Below are 13005 nucleotides of genomic sequence, written 5' to 3' on the forward strand. Positions count from 1 at the left end.
ATACGTTTTCTCTGCGGACTTTTAAATAATTTACCTTGTCGCTCTGCAATTGCAGTTCTGGCTTTTATGGGACATCCGACATGTATGCGACAAGTTATGGTACGCTTTTTTTGTACACATAACCTTTTTACCTTGTTTCGCTGAAATGAAAGGGGTGTTTCAGATTCAAGCGGAGGCAGCTGGAATGACGAACGGCGAATTCGTAAGCTTCATTATGTTTAACACACGGGTGACCTTTAAGTAATGCTGTATTAGGTGTTTTTCTTCCCGGAATTTCTGCGGGGAACCTCCATCTACGGAACCTTATCCTGGGAGAACCACGATGAATATGATGCGGTGGCGCGGCGAGCGTTCGGAGTGCTGCTGTTGATAACGTACTACGAACACACCACGGACAACCTCACCTTCGACGCGGACGCTTTCCGGGCTGAGTTAAAGCAGCGCTCGCAGCGTGATTATAATTACACTTATGGACCGAATGAGCAAGTATGCTAGATTATTTTCTTTTCGGTCAAATGAAAAAAAATATTTAAGTGTTTCGTCTGCAGCCGAATATCGTCGCGGTGGCCATGTATCGTTGCTTCCAGATGTTCGGCATGGTACGCTCACTTTTATCTGTATGATGAAATGGATGAAATGAAAATCGTTTTTGTTATGGAGTAGGTGCTGAACGAGAGCTTGTCGAGTAACCAGTCATGGAATCCTCGCGATGGCGCAGCGTTCATACAGAAATTCTGGGGACGTACCTTCACGTTGCCGGGTGAATCGATTTACATCGATAGAACCGGAGAACGCCTAGACGATCTGGTTCTCTACACTTTTGACTCGTTGTCCGGCACGCGAACCGTTAAGTACTCAAGTCATCGGTGCTACAATTAACTCACTCGCGGAATGTTTGTTAAGGGAATTTTATCTAAGCAAGCTTGTAATGGTTACAGGCGGTTTTGCGTCAGGATAAGTCAACATTCGGTATCGTACCGACGGTACCGTATAGTCCTATTAAATGGCCCATCAAATGGCCGCCGCCCAGTCGACCAGTCTGCGGGTTCTTCGGCAACGACGGACCGTGTTCTTTAAGCGGTATGCCTTGTCGAGCGTATCAAATCCCTCCACCTAAAACCGTCTTCGTTCACAGATCGCAACGATGTGCTGATTAAAGGCGTCAGTTGTGGAGGCGCTGCGGTGATCGCGTTGTTGCTGCTGATACTGATTCGGTAAGAACGCCACCGTAAGGAAAAAGACGCTTGGAACTGATGTGCATGAATATGTGGAACAGATACATCCGCATCTGGAAGAGGCTGCACGAGCGTCCCTGGGTGATCGATCCCGCCGATGTCTGCTTCTTCCCCACTAAACCGCGCTCCTTAACTGCTCCTAACCAGGCGCCATCGGTTATAGCCAGCACAGCCACCGTCGCCAATGGAACACTGCTTAACCTACACCCGCAGGTAAGCGCTGTTTTGCCACTCGATCAGTGTAATGCGACAAAGGCTCCTTCGAACTGTACTGCTTTGTAGTCCAGTCTGGGCGAGCACTTTGTACAAGTGCGCTACGCTGGCTACAAGGACCGTAAGATCGTGCTGCAAACGGTGGAGCTGATCAACGACGAGAAGACCCTGACATCGTTACTGGCAAAGGTCAGACGTTCGTGGTATTAAGGGAAGTGGTCCGGTACATGGTACTAAGGTTGTGTACATGCACGAAATCTTTCACTTTCGCGCACTTCCAAACCCATTTTTCTGTTGTTTTATGACATTCTATAGCCAGATGATTTGCATACACGGGCAAGAAAACCGCTTGTGCGCGCCACATCCGGCCAGGGTCAAAAAGAGGGAGGAATATTGAGAGGGAGGGATTTCTGCATGGTCAAAAAGAGGGAGGAATTTTTGAAGCGAGGGAGGGAGGAATTTTGATATGGTCAAAAAGAGGGAGGAATTTTTTCGAAGTTCAAATGAAGTACTTAGGGACCTCGAACCCACGTCTCCGAGGTCGCCACCGAGATCTTCTCATTATATAACCAGTTTGAAGGGCTGAGTCGAACTGAAGTACTCGGGGATCTCGAACTTGGGCCACCGAGGTCGCCACCGAGGTTTTCTCATTGAGCGGGCGAACGTAGCGAGACTGCGTTTCTAATTCAAGATATGTTGAGGGTTCGATGAAACGGAAGTTCCAGTGACCTTTAGGTCGCCACGTGACCTTTGGATTGCCACCAATTTTCATGGTGATTCCTGTACACTTTGACATTCTGAGTCGAGCTGAAGTACTCGGGGACCTCGCACTGGGCCCCCGAGGTCGCCATCACGACATATACCATATATACACAGTGTGATGTGCTGAGTGGCATTAAGGTACTCGGGGACCATCGAACCCGAGTCAGTGAGGTCGTCACTACGATATGTACTACCTATACACAGGTTGCTATGCTGAGTCGAACTGAAGTGCTGGGGGTTCTCGGACCCGCGTCCACCAAGTCGCCACCACGATATATATTTTATATGCTCACTAGTTGATGTGATTTATCAAACCACTGCTGGAGGAAGTAGAAACCGAGAATATTTCTAAATATTCATAAATGTTTCTAATTCTTTTCACTAATATTTCTTATTATATTTCCACATATTCCTAAATATATTTCTTAATATTCTAGATATTTTTCGATATATTCCTGACTATATTTCAACATATATTTTCATAGTAAAAAGTATATCTGTAAATATGTCTAAACACATTTCTGAATTTATTTTTGATTATTCTAATATTAAACTTCTGGTATTTCTGCACATATTTTTACAATTTCTAAATATTTCTTAATACTTCTAAATAAAATATTTCTACATATTTTTATTATTCCAAAATAGTTCTACATATTTTTTCAATATTTCTCTTTAATTCTATGAATATTTTTTTGTCATATATTTTAACATTTTTCTGAATTTATTTTTAAAATGTAAATATATTTCTAGATACTCAGAAAATATTAATTGGTATTTTCGATAGGTTCTGATATATAATTATTTCTCGATACAATGCTGAATGTTTCATAAATTTACTAATTATGTTAATAATTATGGCATGTCCAACTTTATCTAACCAGAACCTCCACGTTTCTACCCTGCTGATTTTGTTCAACAAATTACTTTATGTAATGCTACTGTAGAAATAAATTCGAACACCACTTTCAGAATAAATTTCTTAATGGTTACCGCAAGCTTTGGATCATAAATTCATAAATTCATATTTTTTTATCTGCGGCGATGACACGTTGTAACATAACTAAACATGACACAATGTTTAGTAATGTGCCGGTTTGTTTTAAAACTCATTGAAATCTCATACAATGTGTAGTATCTCCTAGTAAAAGGTCTCATACGCCCTTTTGACAAGCGGGCTGCGGTTCTTAATTTAAAATGTATAGGGAAACGAATGCGTTAAGCATTGACACGTAAGCGCCGAAGCTGCAGAATCAGCCTAGCCGATTGGGCTTTTAGTTGCAGATCTAAATTTTATTATGAACCATCTTGTTACAAACGTACATGTAAATGCGCATAAGTATGTGAACCGTTTTCATACCAAACAACCAAACAACACATCACAGACATCGACAAAATTATTCTTAAGCTTGAAAAGATTACGAAAAATTTTTAACCGTCACTTCCGCGTGAAATCTTACCGATCAGTTGTTGCGCACAAAAAAACGCGTTCACGCTCGTATACGGACAACCACTAAATTTGCGCGGTTTTTTAAAATTATTTCAACGCACTATGGAGGATTGATTGACATCTCATTGTATAACTTCAGTACACAGCACCATCAAAGTTTTGTTGTCGGAGTTTTGCATACATCGTACGTTCTTCCCAGTGTCGCGCGTTTCCAACTGATTTTGACTATAATTATTGTTTTTTTAAAAATGCAAAATTATCCAAGAATAATATGCAAATAATTATAATTTCTGTTTCCAAAATTAACTGATTACTTTATGTAATGCTATTGTAGAGATGCATACTGCATACTGCTTTAAAAATAACTGCTGCTGCTTTTAATGCATACTGCTTTAAAATTAAAAAGGAAAATTTAGGAATCCGTTCGAAAGTCCGAATTCAAATTTAAACTGAACGGGCAAATACAACCTTTTAAAAAGAAAATTTTAGTTAAAATGATTTTAATTTTGGCAGTAATTGCAAAGTTGAGAGAAACAACTTAATTTCCTTTTAAAAATCATGAAATATTTTGATATTTCAGATTTTTAAAATAAAAAATAATTAAACAGCCAGAAAATTTTAGGATTTTCATTTACTTTTATTTGAGCGAGTTTCATCTCATTTTTCATTCATCACTTAACACAGTGAGTTAAGTTCTATTGCGAATCGCTTTTCATCATTTGTTAACTTATCCTGTGCAGATGGATGCATATGAAATATATAGGAAAATAAATTCATTGGAACTGATATATCGGTGTCTTCGCGCACAATTTTGAAACACAAGTTAACGCCTCAAATAATGGTTGTTCTGAGTTTTGGCTATTGTACCCGACCAGTGCTGAAGTGCATTTCGGGTTTCTACTTAGATTTAACTTTAGATAATGAGCCTTCTTATGGATTTAAAGATGGTAGTACGTATTGGTAAACCGAGATTATGCATATTATTCACTTCAAATCTAGGCTCTTTGAGATAATAAAATTCACAGATCTAAAGTATTTTGGCATCTAGATATATTGAACTATTCAGATGTCTTCGCTTTTAGCTGTTTTGATATTTGTATATGCACTGACCTTGATATTCTGGTGTTCGACGATTCAGTTATCTATGTAGCTGTTAACCAATTCTGTTGTTTAGGTTTCTTAGCAGTTTAAACAATTTAAAAATAAAATAAAAAGTGAAGCTTCTACAGAATAAAAATTCTTGCATGTTCAATTATTAAGGTGTGAAGCATTATTGGGCTTAACAACTGAAGTTTGATACATGGTGGTTATGCGTAAGCGTTTATTAACCATGTATTGCTCAGTCGTTAGGCAGCATCTTTCATATAAATGATGGTACAATACCCGGCTTATATACAGAACAGTATATAAGGGGCAAAACTAAGCGTCTTCCACCGTTCCCCTGTACTGCTGCCGTCATTCGCCTGGAGTGTGACGTTACGGCAGTACATATGGTTAAATCTGGCGCGGTACATAAGCGCCATGCTTAGCCACAACGTCGAACCCCAGTCGGGTGACGGCAGCAGTACAGGGGAACGGTGGAGAATGCCTGGTTTTGACCCCTATATAGAGATTGACAACGCATAGATGTGACCTTGTAGACACGATGTGAACTAGACTAGCGGATCTAATATTAAGAAATATCTAGAAATATTTAAAAGTTGTAGAGATACGTACAGAAATATCAGAAAACATAATTTTGGAATAATCAACAATTTATTCAGAAATGTGTTAAAATATAATTGCAGATTCGAGGGACGCGATTCCGAGGTCCCGGAGCACCTCAGCTCGACTTAGCACAGCAAACAGTGAATATATGTTACATATGGTAGTGGCAACCTCTGGGACCCGGGTTCGGTGGTCCCCGAGGACTTTAATTTCACTCAGCACATCACATTGTGCATATATGGCACATGTCGTGATGGTGACCTCGGGGACCCAATTCGAGGTCCCCGAGTACTTTAGTTCGACTCAGCATGTCAAAGTGTATAGGAATCACCATGAAAATCAGTGGCGACCCAAAGGTCGCGTGGCGACCTAAAGGTCACTGGAACTTCCGTTTCATCAAACCCTCAACATGTCTTGAATTAGAAACGCAGGCTCGCTTCGTTCGCCCGCTCAATGAGAAAACCTCGGTCCCGACCTCGGTGACCCAAGTTCGAGGTCCCGAATACTTCATTTGAACTTCGAAAAAATTCCTCCCTCTTTTTGACCATATCAAAATTCCTCCCTCGGTCGCTTCAGAAATTCCTCCCTCTTTTTGACCACGCAGAAATTCCTCCCTCTCAAAATTCCTCCCTCTTTTTGACCCTGGCCCAACATCCGGTTCGGGAGTTATGACTGTTAGGAAATTCCAAAAAGTTTAAATGCATAATGCATTCAGGTGTACCAAAAGTCACATTATGGACTGTTCTCTTTCAGATTTTGCACCGATCCACTGTTCTAGCATGTTTACAAATTTTAAATTGAATTTCAAAAATTCTAAAATTCATTTTAAAATTTGAAAAAAATCGTGGAAGTCTGGATCGGTGCAAAAACGATAACCGTTGCCATGTGCATTTTCGTGCAAAATTTGAATGAGATCGGTTGATAATGAGACTTTTGGTACACTTGAATTCATTTGAACGTTTTGGAATTTTCTAACAGCCATATTCTCCCGAACCGGATTTTACGCCCACAAACGGTTTTCACACCGGTGCATACAAATCCTCTGGTTACAGAATGTCATAAACTGAAACAAAAATGTGCTTGGGAGTGTCCGAAAGTTAAATTTTCCGTAAATGTACACGAATTTGGTACCATGTACCGGGCCACTTCCCTTAAGGGAGCCTGGCTGACGCTCTCTCGTCGTATATTCTGTAGATGTACCCACTGACGCATGTTAACGTCAACCAGTTCTATGGAATCCTCCGTAAAGGGGAGCAGGATTACCTCGTCTCGGAGTACTGTCCCCGCGGCAGCCTGAAAATGCTGCTGGAACACAATAAGCAGTTTAAGGAGAGTGATTTCCTTCAGGGTTTGCTGAGCGACGTTCTATCCGTACGCTGCTGTTGCACATGCTCTGCCTTGTTTGAAAGAGGCCCAGGAGTGTATGTTTGTTGATTAGGGTATGAAATACATCCACGACTCCACGCTGCACTTCCACGGCAGTCTGGATTCCACCAAGTGCTGGTTGGGGCACAACTTCACGGTGAAAGTGGCGGAGGTCGGGTTCGGCCGGTTGCGGGCCGATGAGCCCATGTATCTGTCGCAGCAGCCCAGTTTCACGGAGGAGAAGAAAAAAGCGGTCAAGGACCAGCGCTGTCAAGCGGAGGATGTCCTGGCTGTCGGACTCATCGCCATCGAGATTTTCCGTAAGGTCACTTCTTTCAGGTTTTGCAGTTATCTTCTTCGATAACATTCTTCGCATTACAAAACGCTTTGCTGGCTAAAACCTTTGTTAAATTTGTTCTGAAGTACACCTTCACAGAAGTTATCAATATTGGTAACCCAGATGAAGAATATTACTTTTCGTATAGGATGCTTCTTTTGAAGCAAAAGCGTTTAACGAAAGCTCCAATAGTACAACAAACGATGTATAGTAAAAGCTTCTAGAAAAAGCGTATAGCAAAAGTCGCAAAGTGTATGGCAAAAGCGTAAAAGTAGCGTTTAGCAAAAGCGTGTTGTAGAAGCGTATACCGTATCAAGAGCGCATAGGAAAAGTGTATGGCACAAGCGTCTGTAATGGAAAAATCAATAACTTACATACTTCGCTTGGCTCACAATTTCTGTTCGCAGGACCGGTAGTTTGGCGCGTCACCACCGACCTGGAGATGGGCGTCAACTACCTGGAATGCGCGCCGGCGGTGAAAGACATCGTACGCCGCTGCGTGAAAGAGCGCTACCAGGAGCGCCCGGGGATGAGCAGCGTGGAGCGCTCTTTCGCCAAAGTCTACTCCAATCGCTCCTTCATGGAACGCGTACTGCGCCGCATGGAGAAGTACTCCCGGGAACTGGAGGACGCCGTGGCGGAGCGCACCGAGCAGCTCAATGTGGAAAAGCGCAAATGCGACCGTCTCCTGCTGGAGATGCTCCCCGCGTAAGTCATCCAGCAGTGGTAGTAATTAGTATTAGGTTAAACTGCAGTCGTTCTCGTACAGCAGAAATACAAACAGTATACGATCGTGTAGCTTTTGTGGTATGGCGTAGTGGGATGGCGCAGCATCCACACGGTTATGAAGTCTGACGTTGTGTCAATCAGTTGTGTAGCACAGAAATCATCGCAGCAGAACAATATAAATATATGCTTATTTCTATAATTTATGTTTTGATTTCCTGTTTTTTTTAAAATGTTTTTTATAAGTTGCGTATCTTCGTCTACAGTATCAGTACAGACAGAATTCAGAACAGAAATATAACAGATAAGAATAATCGAATAAATTTTGTATGCGAATGCGTATTGTTATGCGACGAACTTATCAAACTCCATTTTTAGCAATAAATTAAGGGATCGTTTTTTTGGCGCCTCTAGTTGGCACAAATGCAGCACGCGGATAAATGTCTGCATATACTCGTACATTAAAATAGTGTCTATGATATCGACGTGCAACCTTTTCTTTTCTTATCAAAAAAATTCCTTGTTGCGAATATCTGCATTGCGTTACTGGAACCGAGCTAAACATCAAAAACGTGAGAGTTTCGTAATGCAACGGCTACCGGGATTAAATGACTAAGCACCGTAGTCAGCGTAATTTGCAAAAACACGAGGTGGAAACATAATACATTCATTCTAGATTTTTTATTCTATGTACATTGCATATTGTTCATTTTGTTCATTATATTTTTTTGCTCTCACTCTACATTAACTATTCGTTGACCGTACTGACCACATGACAATGCTCGAAATTGTGCGTGTGTGTGGAAACAGGCAGATCGTGGAGGCGCTGCGCCACAGTCGCTCCATCAACCCGGAGACCTTCGACTCGGTGACGGTCTCCTTCACCGACATCAGCGGCTTCGCGGAGTTCGTTTGCTTGGCAACGCCTCTTCAAGTGGTGGCCTTTCTCAACGACTCGCACAGCCTGCTGGACGGGGTGGTGGCGACGTACGATGTGTACAAGGTGGAGACCATCAACGATTCGTATTTGGTACGAAACACTCTCTAATTGCATCTACATCGAAAATATTCAGCAGAAACGTAATCGCAACAGGTCGCCAGTGGACTGCCGCAGCGCAACGGCACCCGCCACGCGGAGGAGATCTGCCGGTTAGCCAAACAGATCTGCACTACATTCGCCGGACAGTATGCGACGCGTCACCTGTCCGCGCGCACCGGCATCCATTCCGGTAAACGCGCAAAGTTTTTACTGGTCTTCCTTGTTAACCGATTGTTGCCGGGTGTTTTTTTTTCTAACAGGTCCCTGTGTGACGGCGGTAATCGGCACAAAGCGTCCGCGTTACTGTCTGTACGTTGGGTGTCCACTTCTTCGTGGCTATGTTATATGAAAAAGAGGAAAAGCCGCGTTGATCATGATGGTGTTGACAGATTCGGCGACACGGTGAACACGGCCAGCCGCATGGAGACCAGCGGCGAAGGCGGCCGCGTGCACCTCAGCCTGAGCACGGCCAGCCTCATCGGCGCCTGCGGACTGCCCGTCCACTTCCGGGCCATCCTGGACATCAAGGGCAAAGGGCACATGCAGACCTTCTGGCTGCAGCTCGACTAAGACGGTTTAGTAGATATGACTTGTGCCTGTTACGAGCAACAAGGCCAAGAACAGAGTATCTTCCAGTCTGTGCAGCGTGTTCCTGTGCTGTTTTGCTTGTATAGGAATATTCTCCAACTATAGAATAAATATAAAAGTAAGAGTGAGAAGTTTTGAGGAAATTAAAGTATAAAAATATAAAATAATTAGTGGATTCCAAGAAAATGAACGTAACGGACTAACTCCAAAAAAGAAGCAGAACTGTACCTTGGCTGAACTACATAACCGTGTCAAGAGAACACGGAGAGCACTATGTACTTCCGGTATATCGGAAACATATTGTGTTTCTATGCTATTTGCTTGTACAGGAATATTCCACATCATTAAAAAAATTACACATATATCCTGCAGATAAGAAAATATACTCGTATTTGTCGTATATGAAATATATATAAAAAATATATATTAAAAATTTAAGATATATATAAAATTAAATATGTAGAATACCATTACATGTAAAAAAGACTCTCTTAGTTCATACTGGAAACGCCAGATTAAAACGCTCAATAAGACTGCAGTAACAGAATTACTCATGTTTAATTCAACAAAAAAACACACAAAAACAAATAATTATTGTTCCAACGTGGTTGACAAAATCCAACCAAAAATCCGTCAACCAAACGGCGAATTCTCTCTAACAACGTTACCGACCGAGAGACCCCTCCGCATTCCGGAAATAATACTGTACATATATTAGTTAAAGAAAACAACGCAAAAAAGACGACGAATTAAATCCAATTAAGAAAACATGCAAAAAAACCAAACACCGACAACGTAAAAACAATTTTCTGCCTACGCTACAAATTATCTACAAAAAAATGAAACACCAACGGTCCGATTAACGCACACGAACGCCGGTGGCTCACGTCGGCAGGGGGACGGAGGCGGCGGCGAACCAGAGGTCGACGGTCTGCTCGGGATGGTCGCGGTAGTAGTCCTCCAGGAGGCCGGGCGCCGTCTGCAGCTGCCGCCAGGTGTCCAGCGCCGACGGCTCCGGGACAAAGTTGTTGTCGCGCAGCACCTCCTCCGGGGCGTCGCCGGCGTCGGTCTCCTGGGCGGGGGAGGCCGGGCGCGGCGGACTGCTGGGCCAAACGGAAACCGCGGTGGCCGCCGCTTCCACGGGATCTACCGAGTAAAATTCAGCCGAAATTTATTATCCATCAAATACTGTGCTAAACTGCATTAGTGAACTATTATCGAATCACTTTATTATTTAATTCAAGGATTTACCTTATCGGTGTATGCTGATTTAATTAAATTACTGAAATTTATCCATTCCAGAATAATGTTGGATTTGTGGATGGCTTGCAGTTTCTGCGTCACATTTACGGTGTTTCTTATAGCTCAAAATTAAATTTTCGTAGTAACGAGCATTTTTACGTGCAGATCATTACGAGCATTTTCGTATCTATAGCATCTTCTGTACTGTATTTACATTTATTTAATTCTGTTTAAATGTATGCATTTTAAACTGATGTTATTTCAGTATCTACTATCGTTCGAAAACTACGCTAATTTTACGCTGCTTTTCTTAGCATTTTATTCTGTAGTCGAATACGTTTTTTTAGATCTGATTTAATTAAATTTATGCGCTTTAAATCGGCGTTGCTTTTGTACGGCTTAAAATGCTCCGCCTAATTTAACACTGTTTTTCAAAGCTCGAAAATAACTTTACATAATACATATTAATTTGCACTTTGTGGTTCTTTTTTTAATCAACTAAATTGTACATATTTTTAATGTAGCAACGTACAGTAATGGTGCGATCTCACTAAATAATTATAATAAAAATACGGAAAATTCCAACAGAAATGACGAAGAATATTGTTAAGGAAACATTAGCGGAAGAAAAGGGCAATACTTCGCGTGCGTACCTTCGATGAGATTCAACGGCACCGCCGGCACATCCAGTTCATCCAGCTCCTCCACGCGCGACGGCGGCGGCGGGGGTGTCGGCGAGGGGGGCGAGGGAGCCTCGGAGGGCAGGGAGATGGGGCTGCTGGCGCGGATCTTCTGGAGCTGCTCGCGGAGATCACCGGAGAGGAAGGGGATGGCGTCGTCGGTGGCGCGCGTCAGGAAGTCGATCATCAGCTGACGGTAGACGCCGTACGACTTCAGCCACTCGTCGCTGACGATGCCGTAGCGGAAGGGATTGCTCTCCGGCTGCGCTAACGACGGGGCCCTGTAAAGTACTCCCATAGTCATTTTACCGAAACTGCATGTACCGGACTGCAGTTTATGCAATGTAATTTTTCCACGATTTTTTACAATTTACAGTGAATTTTTTCCGAAAACTGCCAAGGAAAAAGCGCACCATCGTAATCCATAACTGCCCAATTGCGCAATTTTTCAGAGAACAATATCATGGTAAAATTAATACAATAACGTTCAAATGTTAAACAAACACAACTGGCAATGAAAATTATTTTTCGACAATAACAACCCGAAAATCAACGAATTTCTCCAACGTTTATTACAATTTTTATTAAAAAAAAATTTCTAGCAACCACATAAATTATTTTGCTGTCTGAAAAATTTTAATAAAACCGATAAACTTTAAATCAACAAAAAGCTGTCAAGCTGGAAACCGTGAAAAAACAAAAAGCAAAGCAACGTTCGCGAATCCTTTCTTCCTACCAGTAAGGCACTTTCTTTTCAATCAACGGACTGTTTGGAAAACACATAAATATGATAAATTATTTGTACTAATACATCTAAAACAACGTTCGATTTTACAAAAACGCTTGGCTGCGAACCGAAAACCAAAACAAACAAAGCGAACGCACGGACCCAGCACGGTGTAGAAACATGTTCCAACATGAAATCTCGCTGCAGCACTTACGGTGACTTACCATTCCAACCACCACACCACGCGATTCCCCTTGACATCCAGCATCCTGCCGATCAACCGCCGAATCTCCCGCCCGGGTACCCCGCGGTACATGCGCCGTTCCACGGTCTGGAAGAAGCGGTCCATGCGCTCCTCGTCCGTCTCGTCCTCCTCGGGCGCCCCGTGCAGCTGCAGCGGGAATTTCTCCAGATCCGGTTGGATGCACGCCGCCGCCTCCGTCTCCGAGTGGCCGACAGCGTAGAACACCGAGTGCAGGTAGGAGACGTCGGCGTGCCGGCGCTCCAGACTGTTGACGGGCTCGGGGATGAGGGGGGAGTGCGGGGGCGACGGGCTGAGGGACGGGCTGGGGTAGGGGGTCCCGCTGCGCGTCGATTTGCGGCGACGGTGCTTGGAGATGGGGATGAGTTTGTGCCGTGGGGTGGGCATGGTGGACGGGGGAGTTATTGAAATTTGATTAATTAATATCAGGGAAGGAGTAATACGACAAAAAAAAACGGGAAGAGGTTTAGAAACGCATGGTTAAAACACCGTGTTTTAACAGTGAACGGATGCAGTTCGAAATGCAAGATGTGTGCCAGCGCGGCTCGTCAGCTGATAAAGTCGCTTCCAATGGAATCATGCGACCGAGTAATTACTGGAAATTCCAGTTAGGCTCCGCTTCATCACGGCGCGTCGCTGATACAATCTAAGTGGAACTCCATTACCCTGTGA

General features: G+C 43.0%; 2 protein-coding genes across 2 annotated transcripts; one reads left to right on the top strand and one right to left on the bottom strand.

Moving 5' to 3' along the window:
* The first annotated feature begins 145 nt into the window (after positions 1-145).
* On the top strand, positions 146-9472 carry LOC129597406 (atrial natriuretic peptide receptor 1-like). The gene is made up of 15 exons (XM_055494926.1): positions 146-202; positions 256-486; positions 549-599; positions 664-846; positions 939-1080; positions 1136-1214; positions 1277-1448; positions 1518-1637; positions 6562-6738; positions 6806-7052; positions 7477-7777; positions 8606-8825; positions 8889-9024; positions 9095-9143; positions 9224-9472. Exons 1-15 carry the CDS (start codon positions 146-148, stop codon positions 9402-9404), a joined length of 2346 nt encoding a protein of 781 aa, XP_055350901.1. The 3' UTR covers positions 9405-9472.
* Positions 9473-9961: 489 nt separating this feature from the next.
* On the bottom strand, positions 9962-12834 carry LOC129597426 (uncharacterized). The gene is made up of 3 exons (XM_055494963.1): positions 12296-12834; positions 11318-11625; positions 9962-10568 (listed from the first exon to the last, which is right to left on the bottom strand). Exons 1-3 carry the CDS (start codon positions 12718-12720, stop codon positions 10306-10308), a joined length of 996 nt encoding a protein of 331 aa, XP_055350938.1. The 5' UTR covers positions 12721-12834; the 3' UTR covers positions 9962-10305.
* Positions 12835-13005: the final 171 nt, after the last annotated feature.

This window comes from Paramacrobiotus metropolitanus, unplaced genomic scaffold, assembly GCF_019649055.1.
Source record: "Paramacrobiotus metropolitanus isolate TYO unplaced genomic scaffold, Prichtersi_v1.0 Parri_scaffold0000104, whole genome shotgun sequence".
NCBI lineage: Eukaryota > Metazoa > Tardigrada > Eutardigrada > Parachela > Macrobiotidae > Paramacrobiotus > Paramacrobiotus metropolitanus.

What these genes read in the sequence shown, in the direction of transcription:
- LOC129597406 (XM_055494926.1), top strand. Translation starts at nt 146, where the DNA reads ATGAAAGGGGTGTTTCAGATTCAAGCGGAGGCAGCTGGAATGACGAAC. An exon ending in CGTTGTCCGGCACGCGAACC is followed by an intron (nt 847 to 938) that starts GTTAAGTACTCA and finishes TAATGGTTACAG; the next exon opens with GCGGTTTTGCGTCAGGATAA. An exon ending in TGCTGAGCGACGTTCTATCC is followed by an intron (nt 6,739 to 6,805) that starts GTACGCTGCTGT and finishes TTTGTTGATTAG; the next exon opens with GGTATGAAATACATCCACGA.
- LOC129597426 (XM_055494963.1), bottom strand. Translation starts at nt 12,720, where the DNA reads ATGCCCACCCCACGGCACAAACTCATCCCCATCTCCAAGCACCGTCGC. An exon ending in GTGGTGTGGTGGTTGGAATG is followed by an intron (nt 11,626 to 12,295) that starts GTAAGTCACCGT and finishes AGTACTTTACAG; the next exon opens with GGCCCCGTCGTTAGCGCAGC. An exon ending in GCCGTTGAATCTCATCGAAG is followed by an intron (nt 10,569 to 11,317) that starts GTACGCACGCGA and finishes TTTACTCGGTAG; the next exon opens with ATCCCGTGGAAGCGGCGGCC.